General features: G+C 36.5%; 1 protein-coding gene across 1 annotated transcript in view; it reads left to right on the forward strand.

Annotated features, from left to right (window-relative positions):
• Nucleotides 1–6,272, forward strand: part of LOC128740004 (telomerase-binding protein EST1A) — a 204,636-nt gene extending 198,364 nt beyond the window's left edge. The window contains exons 14-17 of the mRNA XM_053835517.1: nucleotides 4,346–4,496; nucleotides 4,576–4,795; nucleotides 4,870–5,009; nucleotides 5,138–6,272. Coding sequence (XP_053691492.1) covers nucleotides 4,346–4,496; nucleotides 4,576–4,795; nucleotides 4,870–5,009; nucleotides 5,138–5,274 — 648 coding nt within the window. The 3' untranslated portion in view covers nucleotides 5,275–6,272. The remainder of the gene's footprint in view (nucleotides 1–4,345; nucleotides 4,497–4,575; nucleotides 4,796–4,869; nucleotides 5,010–5,137) is intronic.
• Nucleotides 6,273–17,189: the final 10,917 nt, after the last annotated feature.

The following is a 17,189-nucleotide window of genomic DNA, read 5'->3' on the forward strand; positions in this document are numbered from 1 at the left end:
CATGCAAAAATCTACGAACAAAACGACAAAAATGAAAGAAAATTTTTTTGCCCGAGTTTCGGAAATTCCACTGTTTGAACTTGCATTTTTATTTCGTGCTAGAAGCGTTAATTCAACTCGTACGCTCAATTTTCGAGTTTTTCAGGCTGTAGAGCCCACAGACAATTGATTTTATAAAAAAAAAATTAAACTCATACCCTACAAATTATTTTTTTGCCCCCCGATTTTTCAAGCCAATTTCCAAGGGGGGGGGGGTGACAAACACTTTGAAAATTATTTGCAATGGCCTTACTAGTTCTTTTTTGCTTGTCTTTCATTTGTCTTCTTTTCTCGATTTTCTGTAGTTTTTTCCTATCGATTTTTGTCTCCTTTTGTTTTCTTTTTTATTCATTTATTCGTCAAGCATTTGTAGACTACGTACAATAATATTTTTACAATGTTTACTTATATACTATACAATATTCCTTAGCACACTTAGCTAAAGTTTAATTTGGATTCTGGACATAGTGGTGTCTATTATTTCGCAATTTTGATTATAATGACGCATCATATTATTGACTGGTCCATTTTTCGCCTAATTGGTTTTGTATGATTTTTCTATAAATATCTTTCGAGTTCCAATAGCCTACCCTTTGTTGTATTTCGAATTCTTTTATCGTCTTTTATACTTTTCTCGTTTTTCTTTCGTCTTCTTTTCTCGTCTTGTTCCTTGGTCATCCTTTTGGGGTTTCACTCTGATCACTCTTCTATCATTTTCTTGTCCCCCATAATTTTCTCTGATAGCTTCTATCTTGATTTCGTGTGTATTATTTTTGTCTTTTTTCAATGTTTTTTCTCTGTTGCCTTTTCGCGTCTTTTTTTGATTTTCTTATCTCTTTTATCTTCTTTCCTCAATTTTAATTCATTTGTCATTTCTTTTTTGACTTTTTCTATTTTCTTTTTTTCTCGTCTGTTTTCTTCTTCTCAGGTCTTCGCTTCTCGTATCTTTTTTTTTCGTTTTCTTTTATCTTTTTTGTTTTCTCAGCTTTTATTTTTGTCTTCACGTCTTGCTTTTTTCTAGTTTCTCTGTTGTTTTTCTAGTGTTCTATTTTGTCTGATTTTTCTTTTTAGTGTTTTTCTCCAGTTTTCTTTTGTCTTCATTTCTAGTCTTTCTTTTATTTTATGACACCGTCGTTAGTCTTCTTCTCTCGTCTTTTTTGCAATCTCTTTTCGTCTTACTTTCAACTTCCTTTCAGAGTTTTCATCTGTTTTGTGTTTTTCGTTTCGTTTTTGACCTGTCTTTTTTTGTCTTCTTTCCTCGTTTTTTAAAAAGACAATTTTTATCGTTTTTTCCTCTTTTTGTCTTATTTTTTGAATTATTTTATCGACTTCTTTTATGTTTTTCTTGTCTTTCTTTCATATTCTTTTTTTGTCGTGTTTTGACTTTCTTTCACGACCGTTTGGGTATTTTTTCTGATCTCTTTTCTGTCAAGTTCTTGTCTTTTCATAGTTTTTCGTGTACCATCTATCTTGTTTTAATAAATTTTTATCTCATTTTTTGTTTTTTTTGTGTTCCCTTTTTTTTCTCGGCTTTGTTATCTTCTTTTCAGATCACTCTTCTTCTTTCGTATTTTTCTACTTTCTTTAATTTTTTGACACGTCTTGCTTTTTCTAGTTTCTCTTGTGTTTTTTTAGTGTTCTCTTTTGTCTGATTTTTTTTAGTGTTTGTCTCCAATTTTCTTTTGTCGCATTTCTAGTCTTTCTTTTATCTTATATCATCACCACTAGTTTTCTTTTCTGGTCCTTTTTGATATTTTTTCTCGATTTTTTGTATTTTTCTCGACTTTTTTTGTCTTCTTTTCTAGTCCTTTTCTGTCTTACTGGCATTTTTTTCTTTTTTCTCGTCTTGTTTTGTCTTCATTTCCCGTCATTATTTGTAATCTTTGTTCGTCTTTCTTTCAACGTCCTTTCAGCGTTCTCTGCTGTTTTTTTTTTCTCATCTCTTTAACATTTCTTGTTGATCCTTTATCTCGTTGTCTTGCTTAGTTTTGTAGCATTTTAATTGGTTTTATATGATTTTTCTATAAATATCTTTCGAGTTCTAACAGTCTTCCCTTTGTTGTATTTCGAATTCTTTGATCGTCTTTTATACTTTTCTCGTTTTTCTTTCGTCTTCTTTTCTCGTCTTGTTTTGGCTTCCTTTCGCGACCGTTTGGGTATTTTTTCTGATCTCCCTTCTGTCAAATTCTTGTTTTTTTCATAGATTTTCGTGTACCATATATCTTGTCTTAATAAATTTTTGTTACTCATTTTTTGTTTTTTGTGTTCCCTTTTTGCGTACCTCTATTGTTGTTTTCCTCATCTTGTATGTCTTCTTTCATTATTTTAATTTATCGTTTGCTTCTCACCTTTGTTATCTTCTTTTCAGATCACTCTTCTTTTTTCGTATTTTCCTACTCTCTTTAATTTTTTGCCTCGTCTTGCTTTTTCTAGTTTCTCTTGTGTTTTTCTAGTGTTCTCTTTTGTCTGATTTTTTTTAGTGTTTATCTCCAGTTTTCTTTTGTCTTCATTTCTAGTCTTTCTTTTATTTTATATCACCATCACTAGTCTTCTTTTCTCGTCCGTTTTGGTATTTTTTCTCGATTTTTTATATTTTTCTCAACTTTTTTGTCTTTTCTAGTCCTTTTCTGTCTTTCACTGGCATTTTTTCTTTTTTCTCGTCTTGTTTTGTCTTCATTTGTAATCTTTGTTCGTCTTTCTTTCAACGTCCTTGCAGGGTTCTCTTCTGTTTTGTTTTCTCGCTGATCCCTTATCTTGTTGTCTTGCTTAGTTTTGTAGCATTTATTTTGTTGTTTTTTCTAGTTTCTCTTCTATCTTCTCTTATCTCTCTGTTCTTGTTTTCTCTCGTATTTTTATGTCAACTTTTTTGTCTCTAAAATTTGTTTTTTCTTTTCTTTCTTTTATCATACTTTCTAGTGTATCTTTTGTTTTCTTTTCTTATCATTTTATTTTCTTGTCTGCCTTTTATCTTCACCTGTTTCGTTTTTCTACTCTTTTCGTGTCTCTTTTTTTTCTTCATTTTTCGTCTCTTCCTTGCGTTTATTTGGTTTCATTCTCTCGTTTACGTATCTCACACTTTTCCACCGCATTTCTTCCTCTTATCTTCTTCATCTCTTTTCTGTCTATTTTTGTCGTTTTATTTTTTCTCGTTTTTTGTATTTTCCACGGCTTTTTTTGGTTTCTACACTCTACTCTATGGTTTTTTCAATTTATTTCCTCATCTTTTGTATTTTTTCTCGTTTTTCTGTAATTTTTGTTATTCGTTATTCTTTTTGTGGTCTTTTTTCGTCATTCTTTTGTCTTTTTCTATCATTTTCTAATCTTTTTTCGTTGTATTTTTTGTGTTACTTTTTCACTGTTCTTTAAACTTCGTTTATCGTCTATTTTCTCATCATTCCTTCGTTGTTCTCTTTTTTCTTATTCTAGTCTTTTTGTTTTTTTTTCGCCTTTTTAATTTTTAAATTTGTCTTTTCTTGTTTCTTTTGCTTTTGTCCCTCTTTCCTTGAGTTTAGTCTCCTTTTCTCGTCGATCTTTTGCATTTCTCTTGTTCCTCTTGTAATTTCTTCTGTTTTCGTGTCTCTTATATCTCCCTTCCTCTTGTTTTTCGCTTTTTCGTGTCTATTTTGTCTTTAGTTGTCGATTTTTAACGTTCAGGTTTCTCAACCAATTTTTTCTTTTCTGCCTTTTTTATCTTGTTTCCTCGTATCTCCAATATATTTTTGGGTCTCTCTTATCTTTTCCAGTGTTATTTTCTTTCTCATTTTTTTTGTCTTCTGTTCATACCTCTTTTTCTTAAATTTCGTGTCTCGTTTCTTATCGTACTTTTGTCTTTTTCTCATTTTTCTGTCCAGAGTTCCCATCTTATTTTTCGTCTTTGCTCGTTTTTCTTTTGTCTTCTTAACTTGTCTTGTTTTTCTACTGTTCTCGTACCTCTTTTACGTTCTTTTCTCGACTACCTGTTTCTTCCTTACATCTATCTCGTCTCTTTGTCTCTCTTTCATTCTTTCATTGTATGTTTCTCGTCACTCTTTTACTCTCTAGCCCTCATTTTAGTTGTTTAATCTTTTAAATATTAACTTTCAAAGTTATTCACTTCTTTTTGGACTCTTCATAAGACCTTAAATTTGTTAATTTTTCTTATTACATATAGAGACAAAGAAGAGATAGAAATTATATGAAAATTTTACAAAGGTTGCCCCAAATTCAGAACAAACAACTAGACGTATTTGGAAAATGAAACCATTTTAGATCAAATTAAACCCGATAACACTTTATTTATATTTTTCTCTTTGCTTTTATTTTGCAGGACATCCTATCGCAGAGCACGATCGCACTGAACATCGAAGTCCGGCCCCGTCTGCTAGTGCCGGACACCAACTGCTTCGTAGATTATTTACCAGACATCGAAAGCATCTCGCAGGCCCATCCGCTCTACCAGCTGATGGTTCCCTTAGTCGGTAAGCAGTTTAAGCTACTTGTTTGATTGAAAACAAAACCAACGCTTATTTTTCTCCCCTTCCCTCTCTTTCTTGGCAGTAATCAACGAACTGGAAGGCCTCTCCAAGGGCACCAAACCGACGGCAGCGACCGCCGCCATCAGCTCCAAGCTGGCCGGCAGCCTGTCGGTATTTCCGCCCAAACCACCCGCGGCTTCTTCCGGGCTGGATCGGCGCTTCGACCCCCAGCATGCCGAAAAGGTGGCCGAAGCTTCCCGAGCCGCGCTCAAATTCCTAAAATCGAAAAACCCTGCCTTGAAGTAAGTGCCATGACCGCTTTCTTTTCTTCTGAGTTTGATTCTAAGTTTTTAATCATTTTTTGTTGTTTGTTCAGATGCGTAACCAGCAAAGGATCGGTTATGACCCGATCGGCGTTCACCTCCGAGGATGACGACGGCGAACAGAAGTCCAACGACGATCGAATTCTGGAAACGGCCATGAATCTGTGTCGGAACCACACCGAGGAAAAGCGAGGTAAGTGCTTGCCTGGAAATTTTTTTTTTCGACTGCGACGAAAAACATCTTTACTCAATGTCTTTTCTTCTTCTTTCTTTCTTGTTTTTTCTCCTTTTTCTTTTTTTCTCAACCAAAAAAATAAACAGGAGAAATTCGCTACATTATGCGCGAGGTCGTTCTGCTGACGACCGATCGAAACCTGCGCGTGAAGGCCCTGTCCAATGATTTGCCAGTGCGCGAACTGCCGGACTTTATCAAATGGGCAGGACTGGGACCCGCGTAGGCTGCGGCGGCGGCATGCCACCAAACACACATTTCTATTAAAAAAAACACACACACACACGGACCCACGAAGTCACTTCTCTTTAGTCTATTACAGCATCATACACATATATTGACGATTTTTTATGACAAGAGCTGTGTCCTTCCGGAAGAGTTTAAACGTTCTTTTTGTTTTATTCCTTTTTTTAAAAAAAATTTCTGTTTTAACACTTTAAAGCATCTAACAACGCATACGCATTATTATGATTTATGTTTTATTTTATTACCTTCGGTTAGAAAGTATAACTTATTATTTTTGAATTGAACTTCACTAGTGTGCCACGATTAGGGCAACTTTGTTCGTTAATAAATAAAAAGAGCGAAGAAATTAAAGTGCGTTTTTTCCCCTGACTGTTGTATATATATTGCGATATTTAGATATGTTTTTTTTCTTATCAATTTTTTCTGTTTCGTTTTTTGTTTGATACCGTGTCGATTAGCGGTCACTAAATTACACACAAGAACAAAAACACCCAAATCGGTTTAATATATTCGTAGGTATGTTATGCGATTGATAAGCGCAGATAAAGTGCCGAGTGCCCTGTGCCGACCCCCTGCTGGCTCTCGGCCCCTTGGATGGCGTGGCCAGTCTGGGGGACGAAGTTTCATTTTCTAAACCAATACTATTGACCTATAACTATATTATTATTATTATTAATTATTAATATTATAAAAAAAACTAGATTGAAAGTTAGCATCCATTTAGCGAGAAAGAAGGATAGCGAATAGAAAGTTCGAGCCAGAAGAGATGACAGTGAAAGAGAGAGATAGAGAGAGTTAGAAAGAAAGAGTGGAAGCGAAAGCAAAAAAAAATTACGTTGAACAGAAGCATGCGAGAAGTTGCGAGTTATATAGACAAAAGGGAGTAATTGATGATTTACACTCAAAACAGGCGTAGTTTAAATGAGAACGTTTTTTGCTCGTTTAGGAAATGATCAACAAAATAATAAAAGGATATTTTTCAGCTAAAAACGTAGCGGTTCCGACTTCCGTTTTCCAGCATATCCGAAGAGTCAGACTTAGGCGTGTTAAATTCCGTCCATCAAAAAACTAAAAACGCGTTTGTCAGATCAGCTTTCAGCTGTATCATAACATAATAAAAGTGACCCCCCGCTGGGTGGTTCTTTGACCTCGCCGTTCAACCGAATATGTGTCAAATCGATCAAAAATAAGGCAACAAACCCTTTACCGGATTTTTGTTTTCGTCGTTGTTTTTATTTTTTTATTTTCAATCTAAATTCTCCATGCTTCAAATTGTCCAAAAAAACAAATGAACCATCCGGAAGCGATTCGTAGCTTTTGAGCATTGCATCATCTCGTAGTTTAATTCCCCCCCGAAAACAGACGACGAAGAAGCCAGTAAGCAGGCAAAATGAGGATGAAGAATTTAAGATATTCGACCAATTATCCGCTTAGGTATATACGTTAGTTAGCACGCATCGTGTTCGACCTTGGCGGGACGACCTTTGTTGAAGACTTGTTGAAGACTGACATCGAACGACAGCGTAAACGACCTCTCTTCCCCGTCTGAAGAAGCCTTGCCGGTCGGTACCTACCGGTGGCATGTTTTGCTCGAGTAACTCGAGTCAGATTACGTCAGTTTCGATCATGTTTCGTGTGGACGATCAAAAACATACATCATCGGTCACGCTCGCTCGTTTGATTGTAATTAAAATCTGGTACAACTTCCACTTGTTGTTGTGTTGGATGTGTTTTTTTTTCTGGTGCGAAAAAAACACTCGATCAGATGAAGAAATCATCATTTTTTATCGCTTCCGATCTGTAATTTAGAGCGATAAAAATCAATCGCCGCAGGCACCGGGAGACATGATTTTACTAATTCTAATTCTATCACATGGTCTCTCAGAACAGAATTCATTTGGTTTATGTTCTTTTTCTGGGAATAATTAACAATGGGAGGAAATTATATTTTAAGCTCGAAAGAAGGGGTTCAATTTCGAACAAACAGGTGAACAAACTTGTTTGTTTCAAGCAATTCTGATGAAAAAAGATGAACAAAATACTTCTTCGTCTTCGTAACGTTTTTTTTTTTTGTAAATTCTGGATCTAAAAATGAACAAAACACATCACAAAAACGATGCAAAGTGAGATGAAACGAGATGTCCAAAAAAGATCAATTGATACAATTGACATTGGACATTAAATTAGACTTGAATTCCTGTTTTTCTCTCATTTTCTTTGTTTCTACACCATTCTTTCTTATCTTCAGTTCTGTTTTTCCTTTTCTTGTTTTGATTTTTGCTATATTTTTGTAATTTTCTTTCCCGTGTTCCACCTTTCACTTCCCTTTCTCTTATTTCGTTTCTGTCTTTTTTTAACTACTTTTCCTCCTCCTTTTTCGTCTTCATTTTTTTAGTTTTTCCTTTTGAAATGTCCCTGTTTTTCTTATTTTCTATCTCGTTTATTCTGTTCTTGACTCCCTTTTTAAATTTGCCTTCCGGTTTTCCGTTCTTTAACCCCCGTTTTCCGTCTTTTCCTCCACAGTTCTGCCTCTTACTTTGGTCCGTTTTTCCTACTTTTCGTTTCTTCTTTTTCCGTCCCATTTTTACATCTCATTCCCATTTGTTCCATCTTTTCTCTTTAAGCTCTTTTTCCTCTTTCACTCGCTTCCACCATTGATTTTCTTTTCACGCTATTCTTCTTTTATCCTTTGATTTCTCTCGTTTTCTGTTTCTCCTTTGTTCTTTCCCGCTTTTCCGCCTTTTTTGTCCCGTCTTTCCTCTATACATTTGGTTTCCTTTTTTTCTGGCTATTTCTTGGTCTAATTATGTCCTGCTTTTCTTCATTTTCTGTCACGGTTTGTTTGTTGTTTTATCCCGTTTATCTTCCATTTTTATTTTTTTGTCTATTTTCCTGTTTTCTTTTGTGTTCTGTTTCTTAATTTTTCTACTTCTTATTTTTTCCTGTTCTTTTCCTCCTTTTCTATGTGGGTATTACAGTAATGTTCCGATTTTGTCTATCCCTGATTTTATCAGTTTTTTATCCCGATTTTGTCAGCCTATAAATTTTGCTTAACTTTTGGGCTTTTAAAAGCACATAACATGATTTATAAAACTTTTCAGCCTGCTTGAAACTATTCTGATTCTCTGGGGAGAGTTTTGACGTAGGACTACGTCTTTGTTTACTATCTGGGACTGGGTAGCTCTTTGTGAAAACGAAAATAGAAGTGTAACGTTGGAATGAAAGATTTAAAATGCCAATAACTACTAAACTACTGAACGAAACTGAACAATTTATATATCGTTGGAAAGATAATATGGCCAGCAATTTTATGGAGGGGGCGAGAAAGCAATTTTATGGAGGGAGCGACAAAGCAATTTTATGGACGGCGTAAGAGGGGGGGGGGGGCTCCTATACAAATGAAACACAAATTTTCTCAAAACTCGTGAACTAATCAAGCAAATGGAATCAAATTAGGCATGCAGGGGTTTTAGAACGTAAGCTTTTTTTCTATGGTGTACTGAGACCCCTTCCCCTTCTAAGAGGGAGGGGGGGCACCCATATAATTGAAATGCAAATTTCTTCATAAATCTACAACTAAGCAAGCAAATGGAACCAAATTTGGCAAATGGAGGTTTCAGAAGGCAAGAAGTTTTTCTATGGTGAATTGAGACCCCTCTCCTTATTAGGAGGGGTGGCTCCCATACAAATTACCTCATAATTCGAGAACTAATCAATCAAAAGGAACCAAATTTGGAATGTGTGGGTTTTTTCAGGCTAGATTTTTTTCTATGGCGTACTGTGGCGTGGTGGACCTCTTCTCCTTCTAAGAGGGGGGGGGCTTCCATACAAATGAAAAATAATTTTCTTGATAACTCTAGAACTAATCAAGCAAATGAAACCAGATTTGGCATGTGGGGGTTTATGGAGGTATGAATTTATTTTATGATGGCTTGAGACCCCTCACCCCTGTGACAGGAGGATAAGGACTCTCATATAAATAAAACAGAAATTTTTGCATATGTGCCATATTTTCTGCTATATAATAAGCGGTAAGCTGTGAAAGTAAACTAATAAAACTCTCTCGGAGCAAAAGACAGTGAACCGAAGCCGTTAACTGTCATACCTCTTGCCATTTATGTCAAAAGAGAATGACATTCGAATGGCACGTCATATTTGCGGTGAACGTGCTTTGGCTTTAATGTTATTTGTAGCCAATGGCCCTTTTAAAGGCCACAAACGAGTAAAAGTAAGATTATTGAAACATGTCAAGCTACGCATAATCATATTTAATACAATAATCTGTGGGCTGGTCATTCATTACTATTTCAATTTTTATGATACACACAAGTGATTTTTAAAAGAAATCTTCTATGTCTCAATGGCTGCAGCCGTTGTACTTATGAACCCCCGTCCACGTATTTTCAAAGCCACCATTGCATTCAATGAAGAATTGAATCTGAATATTTCGCTTTTCTCTTTTAAACAATGGCACTCATAGATTTTTATAAAGATATAGTCCTACGTCACCCATTCGTACAACCCTTAGGGCTGTATACCTAAAAGTTCTATAGTTCCTAAGCAAGACAAGATAGAGGTATGCTATATTCAGCAATGTGGTGTATTTTTACTATTTGCACAACTTTGTAAAGCAGTAAAAAGTCATACAACAACTACAAAGAGAGCTAGAATAGAAAAACTGATTTTAATGATTTTTTATTTTTGAGAAATGTCATTTTTCTATCTTTGCTGAGAGATAGAAGATTACTGTCTTCAGTAAAATTTCTTGTAATAATATGCTGTAAAACTCTGCAAAACACATCAATGTGTTACATTGAAACTGAAGAAAAATAAATTTTTTATTGCACTTACGGTTCTGGACAAGTGTGCTGTGCTCGGTTCATTGAGCTTTCGGTTGACCAATTGAGGGATAAAATTAAATTTTTAGTAGAAGTCTCCGATATTACAAGGTCTTAAGTCTGGAATTTTGACACAATTTTAGAAAAAAAAAATTCCCGATCTTGTCAGTTTCCCCATTTTATCAGCCCAAATATGGAGCTGACAAAATCGGAACATTACTATATTTCTTTTTTGTTTCCGTTTATTTATTTTTATCCGGTTTTCTTCTTTTCTTTACCGTTCTCTCTCTTTTTCTATCCTATTTATCCTTCTTTCTCACGTTTTTTTCTTTTCCACTTTTTTTCTCTTTTGGTGTCCCACTTTCCTTCTCGTTGTGTCACGATATTTCTTTCGTTGTGCCTTTTTTTCATGACAGTTTTTCTTCTTTTTGTCTCTCGTGTTTGCCTAACGCGTTGGACTAAAACCAAATGAAACTAGACTTGGCAATGGACAATAAGTTAGACCAGAAATGGAACTTAAAATTAAAATTAAAATTGGACTAGAAATCTATACCTATAAGATGGATTTCTGTCTGTCTGACGGTACGCTTCTTATAGAATCGAAAACTACTAAACCGATCGGCATGTAGGGGTTATTGGGGCCAGGTAAGGTTCTCATGATGGTTAGAGACCCCTCCCCTCACTAAGAGGGGGGGCACCCGTACAAATGAAAGACAAATTTCCTCATAACTCGAGAACTAATCAAGCAAATGGAACCAAATTCGGCCTTTGAAGGTTTTTGGAGGCAAGAATTTTTTCTATGGTGATTGGGACCCCTCCCCACTTTAGGAGGGAGGGCTCTCATACAAATGAAATACAGATTTCTTCATAACTCCAAAACTAATCATGCAAATGGTACCAAATTTGGCATGTGGGTATTTTTGGAGGCTTTTTTTATAGTGATTGGAGACCCCTCCACTCTTTAGGAGGGGAATTATGACCCCTCCCCGCCTCAAATAAAATACAAATTTCCTCAAAACTCGAAAACTAATCAATCAAATGGAACCAAATTTGGCATGTGAAGGTTTTTGAAGGCAAGAATTTTTTCCCACTTAAGGAGGGAGGGCTCCCATACAAATGAAATACAGATTTTCTTATAACTCGAGAACCAGTCAAGCAAATGGAACCAAATTTGGCATGTGGTAGGGGAATTAGAATCTGTCTAGGTTTATTTGTTTTCCTAGGTCTACTGACCTCTATTACTTTCCTTCAGTTGGGTCCGAACGAGTGACAACGAGTAAGGAGAGGATCACCCGAGGATCGAAATGGTACTTTCCACGAAAAGGTTTTCCGTGAAATGGTACTTTCTCTCCGCGTAAGGGTTTTCGCGAAATGGTATTCGGTGAAATGTTATACAATCACGGCGAATATTTAAGTTCTATCCGCTTTATTTTATCTGACTAAGTAACGAGAACTAATCAAGCAAATGGAACCAAATTCGGCCTTTGAAGGTTTTCGGAGGCAAGATTATTTTCTATGGTGAATCAAGACCCCTCCCCATTGTTTTCTACTTTACTGTGAGGAAAAATTGAAAATTTGTAAATTAAACTACCCATGCTTTCATAGTGGCGTAACTGCCAAAATGAATCATCTAAGGTTGAGCTCCTCAGAAACGTACAAAACTGGAGATTGTGACAAAAGCCATCCAAGATTCACGATTTATGTACAATACTGTTTAATTTGTGGCAATACGACGTTTGTCGGGTCGGGACACGGTGAAATATATGAGTCCGAATTGCGAGTAACGTGCCATAATAAAAAAAAAAGTGGATCTTTATAATGACAAAACAAGACAAAACTTTAACTTGAACAACTATTGCAGGAAATTAAATCAGACTTGGGTTAAAATAAATTTGGAGAACATTGAATCGAATATAATTTTTTCTAGTTGTTCCAAAATGGACTTATATTAAACACTAGCTGAGTGCCCAATGGCTGTTATTGATCCAAAAATTCGCACCATAAGACAAACAAAGCTCTTTTTCTTTATTTGTCACTGTATCTTTCTCGTTTTCTTCATCTCATTTTTCTTCTTTTCTTTACGGTTCTCCCTCTTTTTCTGTTTATTCACTTCTCTTTATTCACATTCACTTTTTTTGGCTGGTTTACCCTTTTTTCTCACGTTTTATTCATGTTTCATGTAAGTTCTACCATTACTGCGGAACGTCTGGACGGTTCTTTATCAAATGTCGTTTGTCAAACACATGTTTTTTTTTTACATAAAAGAATCAGCGTAAGGGGGTTGACAAAAGGGGAAGACAGTTTCTTACAAACGGGAGGAAATCTGAAAGGGGAAATAGGGAAGCGATTAAGAAGAGGGCGGTTCAAAAAACGTAAAAAAGGTTTTGGGTCAATTATCGAGAAGAAGACAGATTTGCAAGCAGGCTGCAGAATAACAAAAGGAAAACTGACAAAGAGAGTAAACACATTTAAATGAAGAAAAAGTGTTTTGTTTCTTCCATTTTGGTATTTTCATTACAACAGATGTGCAATTGAGTGAGAGACAACGGTGTCCTTAGTAAGATCGGACAATCAGCTAGGTAGATATAAAATGGATTCAAATTGCACTTGGAATTTGATTTGAAATTTGTGCATTACTGGACCTAAAATTGGACTTGAAATCAATGTTGAAATTTGGTATGAAATTAAATAGTGGCAAATAACATTAACCAAATAGGGTTACAGAAATTATTTTGTCTAATATTAACGTTTAAAGAGAAGGTGGGGCACGTGCCTCAGTGTGGCCATTCCCATTTTATTCCATATTCCTCTTCGATGACCTCGACACGTGCCCCAACCCGAGCAGGAGCGAAGAGCAAAATAACATAAAAATAATATCAAACTGTGTTATAATGGTACATTTTGTTATTGAATAGATCTGGAGCTACATTGATGACTCATTTTGTTATTGAGTAGATATTTAAAGCAGTAGTTGTAAGATGAGTTTAATAACTGATTTTGTTATCATATCTTATTTTGATCTCAAAATGACATTCGATATATTTAACACGATTTTTTTTATTGATTAGAGATTTTAGATTATAACTATTTTAAAAAATGATTTTTTAATATCTCATATACTACTGCATTTATTATTCAATATCTTAATAATACTAAAATATGTTATTCTAAACTCTGAATACAGTCATGTTATTGCTTTGTTATTCAGATAACAAAGGTAGTTATTCTTTTGGCCTTAAAGGAGCAAAGTTTTGATATTATTTTTTGTTATTTTACCAACTATGTCAACCAAAACAAGACCAAATTTTGATACGAGTTATTCGATTTCCATAACACATTTTGATATCATTTTGCTCTTCGCTTCTGCTCGGGAGTGTTTACCATCCAACAGATCTTGCAAAAATATCGGGAGTATAACGTGCCCTCGCATTACAACTCTATTGACTTCAAAGCAGCATATGATGCAGTCGATCGAGACCAGGCGGATAATGCACGAACGAATCGAGCAGTCCGAGCAGATGAGTCGAGCAGTCGAGTTAGGCAGTTGAACCGAGCAGTCGAGTCGAGCAGTTTAATAGAGCAATCCAGTCGAGCAGTTTAATTGAGCAGTTGAATCGAGTAGTCTAGTCGAGCACTCGAATCGATCAGTTTAATCAAGCAGTCTAGTCGAGCAGTCCGGTCAAGCGGTTCAGTTGAGCAGTTAAGTCGAACAGTTGAATCGAGCAGTTCAGCCGAGCTGTCGAATCAAACAGTTAAGTCAAGCAGTTGAGTCGAGCAGTCGGGTTGAGTGGCTAAGTCGAGCTGTGGAATCAAGCTGTCAGTTGAGTCGAGCAATCAAATCGATAGTCTAGTCGAGCAGTTGAATCGAACAATCGGGTTGAGCAGTTGAGTCGAGCAGCGGATTCGAATAGTTCAATCGAGTACTATTCGAGCAGTGGAATCAAGCAGTTGAATCGAGCAGTTGAGTTGAGCATCGAATCGAAAAGTTGTGTCAAGCAGATGAATCATGCTGTCCATCGAGCAGTCGAATCGAACGGTTCAGTCGAGCAGTTCAGTTAAGCAGTATAGTCGAGCAATCAAATCGAGCAGTCTAATCGACCAGTCCAGTCAAGTAGTCTAGTCAACCAGTTGAGCAATCGAGCAGTCCAGCAGTCGACCAGTGAGGTGACTGAAAATACAACCCATTGCTACGAAAGTATTACGTCCTGTCAGAGACCTGGTTTTCGGTACAGACATAAGCCTCTTATATAAATAAATTGGACGCTTAGGGTGCCGCTTTCTGAGTTAGGGCGGTCTCAAAAATCGATTTTATTTCATTCAAAACTTCATAACTTTTGAACCACGAATCCAAATAAAAGATGTTTTAATCAACCTTTCCAAAAATGAATCCGACTGAAGCTCAAAGCATTCCGGAATTACAAAATCATTGAAAATTTATAGAAAGACAGAATGACAAACATGATGATTTTTGTGACCATGACCACCCTAACCCAGAAAGCGGCACTCTAAGCGTCCAATAAAATAATATCGCTCTAAAGTTTTACGACTAGGAACAAACACACCAAAATTGAATGAAATCGGAGCACTTTTACAGTATCTCGTTTTCCTATCAATACTTTCTCAGATTTCAGTACAAGTTGTAGGGCAAAACAAGGCAAAACCTTCTCTTACACGACATTTTTGTGAAAAACTTTATCGTTGTTCAATCTTCTGACTTTTTCAACCTTCCCAAAAAGGCATGCCTTCTTGAAAATCTCTAGTAAAAGTATCGAATTGGCATTTTACCTGGTGTACAAAAACTTTGAGTAATATGGGGCAAAACACACTTCTAGATTATGTTGTATTAAAAAAAAAATTTCATATGCCTTTTCCTAACATTCTTCTTCTTATCGTGCAGATACATGTTACGTTTGCGACCGAAGGAGATGACTGAGCACTTGGACACATTTAGTGACATCTTGTTAATTCGGCACCATTCGTCGAAGGTCTCCAGATCTTGTTGCAAGAGATGGGCATCGTTAGGGCTTTTTACTGTACAGTACATTTTCAAATCGTCAGCATAAGATAATCTCGAACATTTGAGGATCATGTTCACGTCATTCATGTACCGCAGAAACAAGAACGGTCCCAAATGACTGCCTTGGGGAACGCCGGAAGTTGCTACGAAGGGTGACGATACGTAATCGCCGATTTTGACTGACATAGTTCTGCCGATGAGATAGGAGCGAAGCCACCCAGCTAGCATTTTCATATGTATAAAAAAGGTAAAAATCAGCATTACGTACAGAAATACATGCTTATTTGGAGGCGATATACGTGATTACGAATAATTATGAGCGTTACGACTATATAAGTATTTATACACGATAATATCCGATTAAGCGCGAGTCGCTCCGTACTACTCTACGATTTTGTGCTAAAAATCGTATGTATATCAGTCATTATCATTATATACGACAAAAAATCAACTAGATCTCACTTTATCCAGCTTTACTTACGATTTCGAGTTTGTTAGGAGATAATTACGATAGTTTTCGTACATTGATATACGAGTTGGTGTTAGCTGGGTGCCTTCCTGGTGTAGCTCAAATCTACGCAATCGTAAAATCGCCGTTAAATTGTGCCTTACTCAATCGAGATGATTCCAGTTATAGTTCTGGAGTTCCACAAGGTAGTATTTTGTGGTCTTTGCTGTTCTCGCTGTTCGTTAACGACGTCGCTTGACTGTTACCTCCTGGAATTAGGTTGTGCTACGCAGTGATATAAAAATTTATCTGCCAATTAAAACCATAACAGATTGTTTACGGCTTCAGAAATTGATCGATTTGTTTACGGAATGGTGCAAAACAAATCGTATGCTAATCAGCATCCAGAAATGCGATAACGGCAACTGGGCTGGCGATCGAGCAGCTATGGTTGCGATACAAATAATGGGTAAATGTTCCATCGAGGAGGTGTGTTCGAGTTGGTACAAAGGTTTCGTGATTGTTAAAATCAATGGGATCTTCCTACAGAGCTGTTACGCACCCCCCAAGATGAACCATAGAGCATTTTCACCAAATGCTAGACGAGCTAACTTGAGAAATTCATCGGACGAAGGCCCATGCAGCAGATATATTAACGACTTAGGGTACAGTGTGTTAGCAGCCTTGGCCAAGCTGAAAGTTACGCTGCACAACGAAGGTACCGTTAGCACATTTCGTAAGGACGGTCGCAAATCTATCATTGACGTCATCTTCAGTAGCCCTTGTTTGATGCCCAACATGAACTGGAAGGTCTGTGATACCCACAGCGATCACCTAGCGATTGAATATATTGTCGGTCGGCGGAATGCAGAAGGGTGGAAAATTGAGAAAGACAAGCACTGTCAGCAATTCAGTAGTTATGTTCATAAGCTGACAGATAACCGAATACTACCAGGGGTAAAAGTGTATGCGCTGAATGCGGTGTCTATTCGCCTTCATGCAGGGCTGTCAATTTTTTCGAGTACTGATACGGATAGACCGAGTTACAAATAAAATATTAGAAGACGCTCCGAGGCTGATTGTAATTTGGAATACATGTAGAATTAGGACATTAGATCAGGCTCTTCCTTGCATTCTGCATTGCTAACGATGAAGCTCCCGTCCAGGACATGTTATAAGAGAGGTACTGGCTCGAGAAACCATGCTTCTATTTGCACTTTTTACTGCTAATTACTGGATCTTCTCACTCACTACTCCATTCTTACTACCCGTAATTCACTTTTAATTTTTCACATCCCACTTCCCTTATTTGGGGCCCTATTCTCACAGTCATCTCACCTAAATTTTTTAGGTGAAAGCACAATTTGCTATTCTGAGAGTCACCTAGGTGACTCCGCTCACCTGGATGACTGTACAAATCAAATGGGGCCTGTAAGGTGAGGTGAGGTTGACTCTAAGAATAGGGCCCATGGGAGAAGCCCCTGACTTTTCGTTTCTCATTTCTCACTACCCTCTTTTCACAACTAACTTCTCTGTTTTCTTTACTCACTTTTCATTTGTGAATAGTCAAAGAGACATGTTAAAAACAACTT

The sequence above is a fragment of the Sabethes cyaneus genome, chromosome 1 (assembly GCF_943734655.1).
Source record: "Sabethes cyaneus chromosome 1, idSabCyanKW18_F2, whole genome shotgun sequence".
In the NCBI taxonomy this organism is placed as follows: domain Eukaryota; kingdom Metazoa; phylum Arthropoda; class Insecta; order Diptera; family Culicidae; genus Sabethes; species Sabethes cyaneus.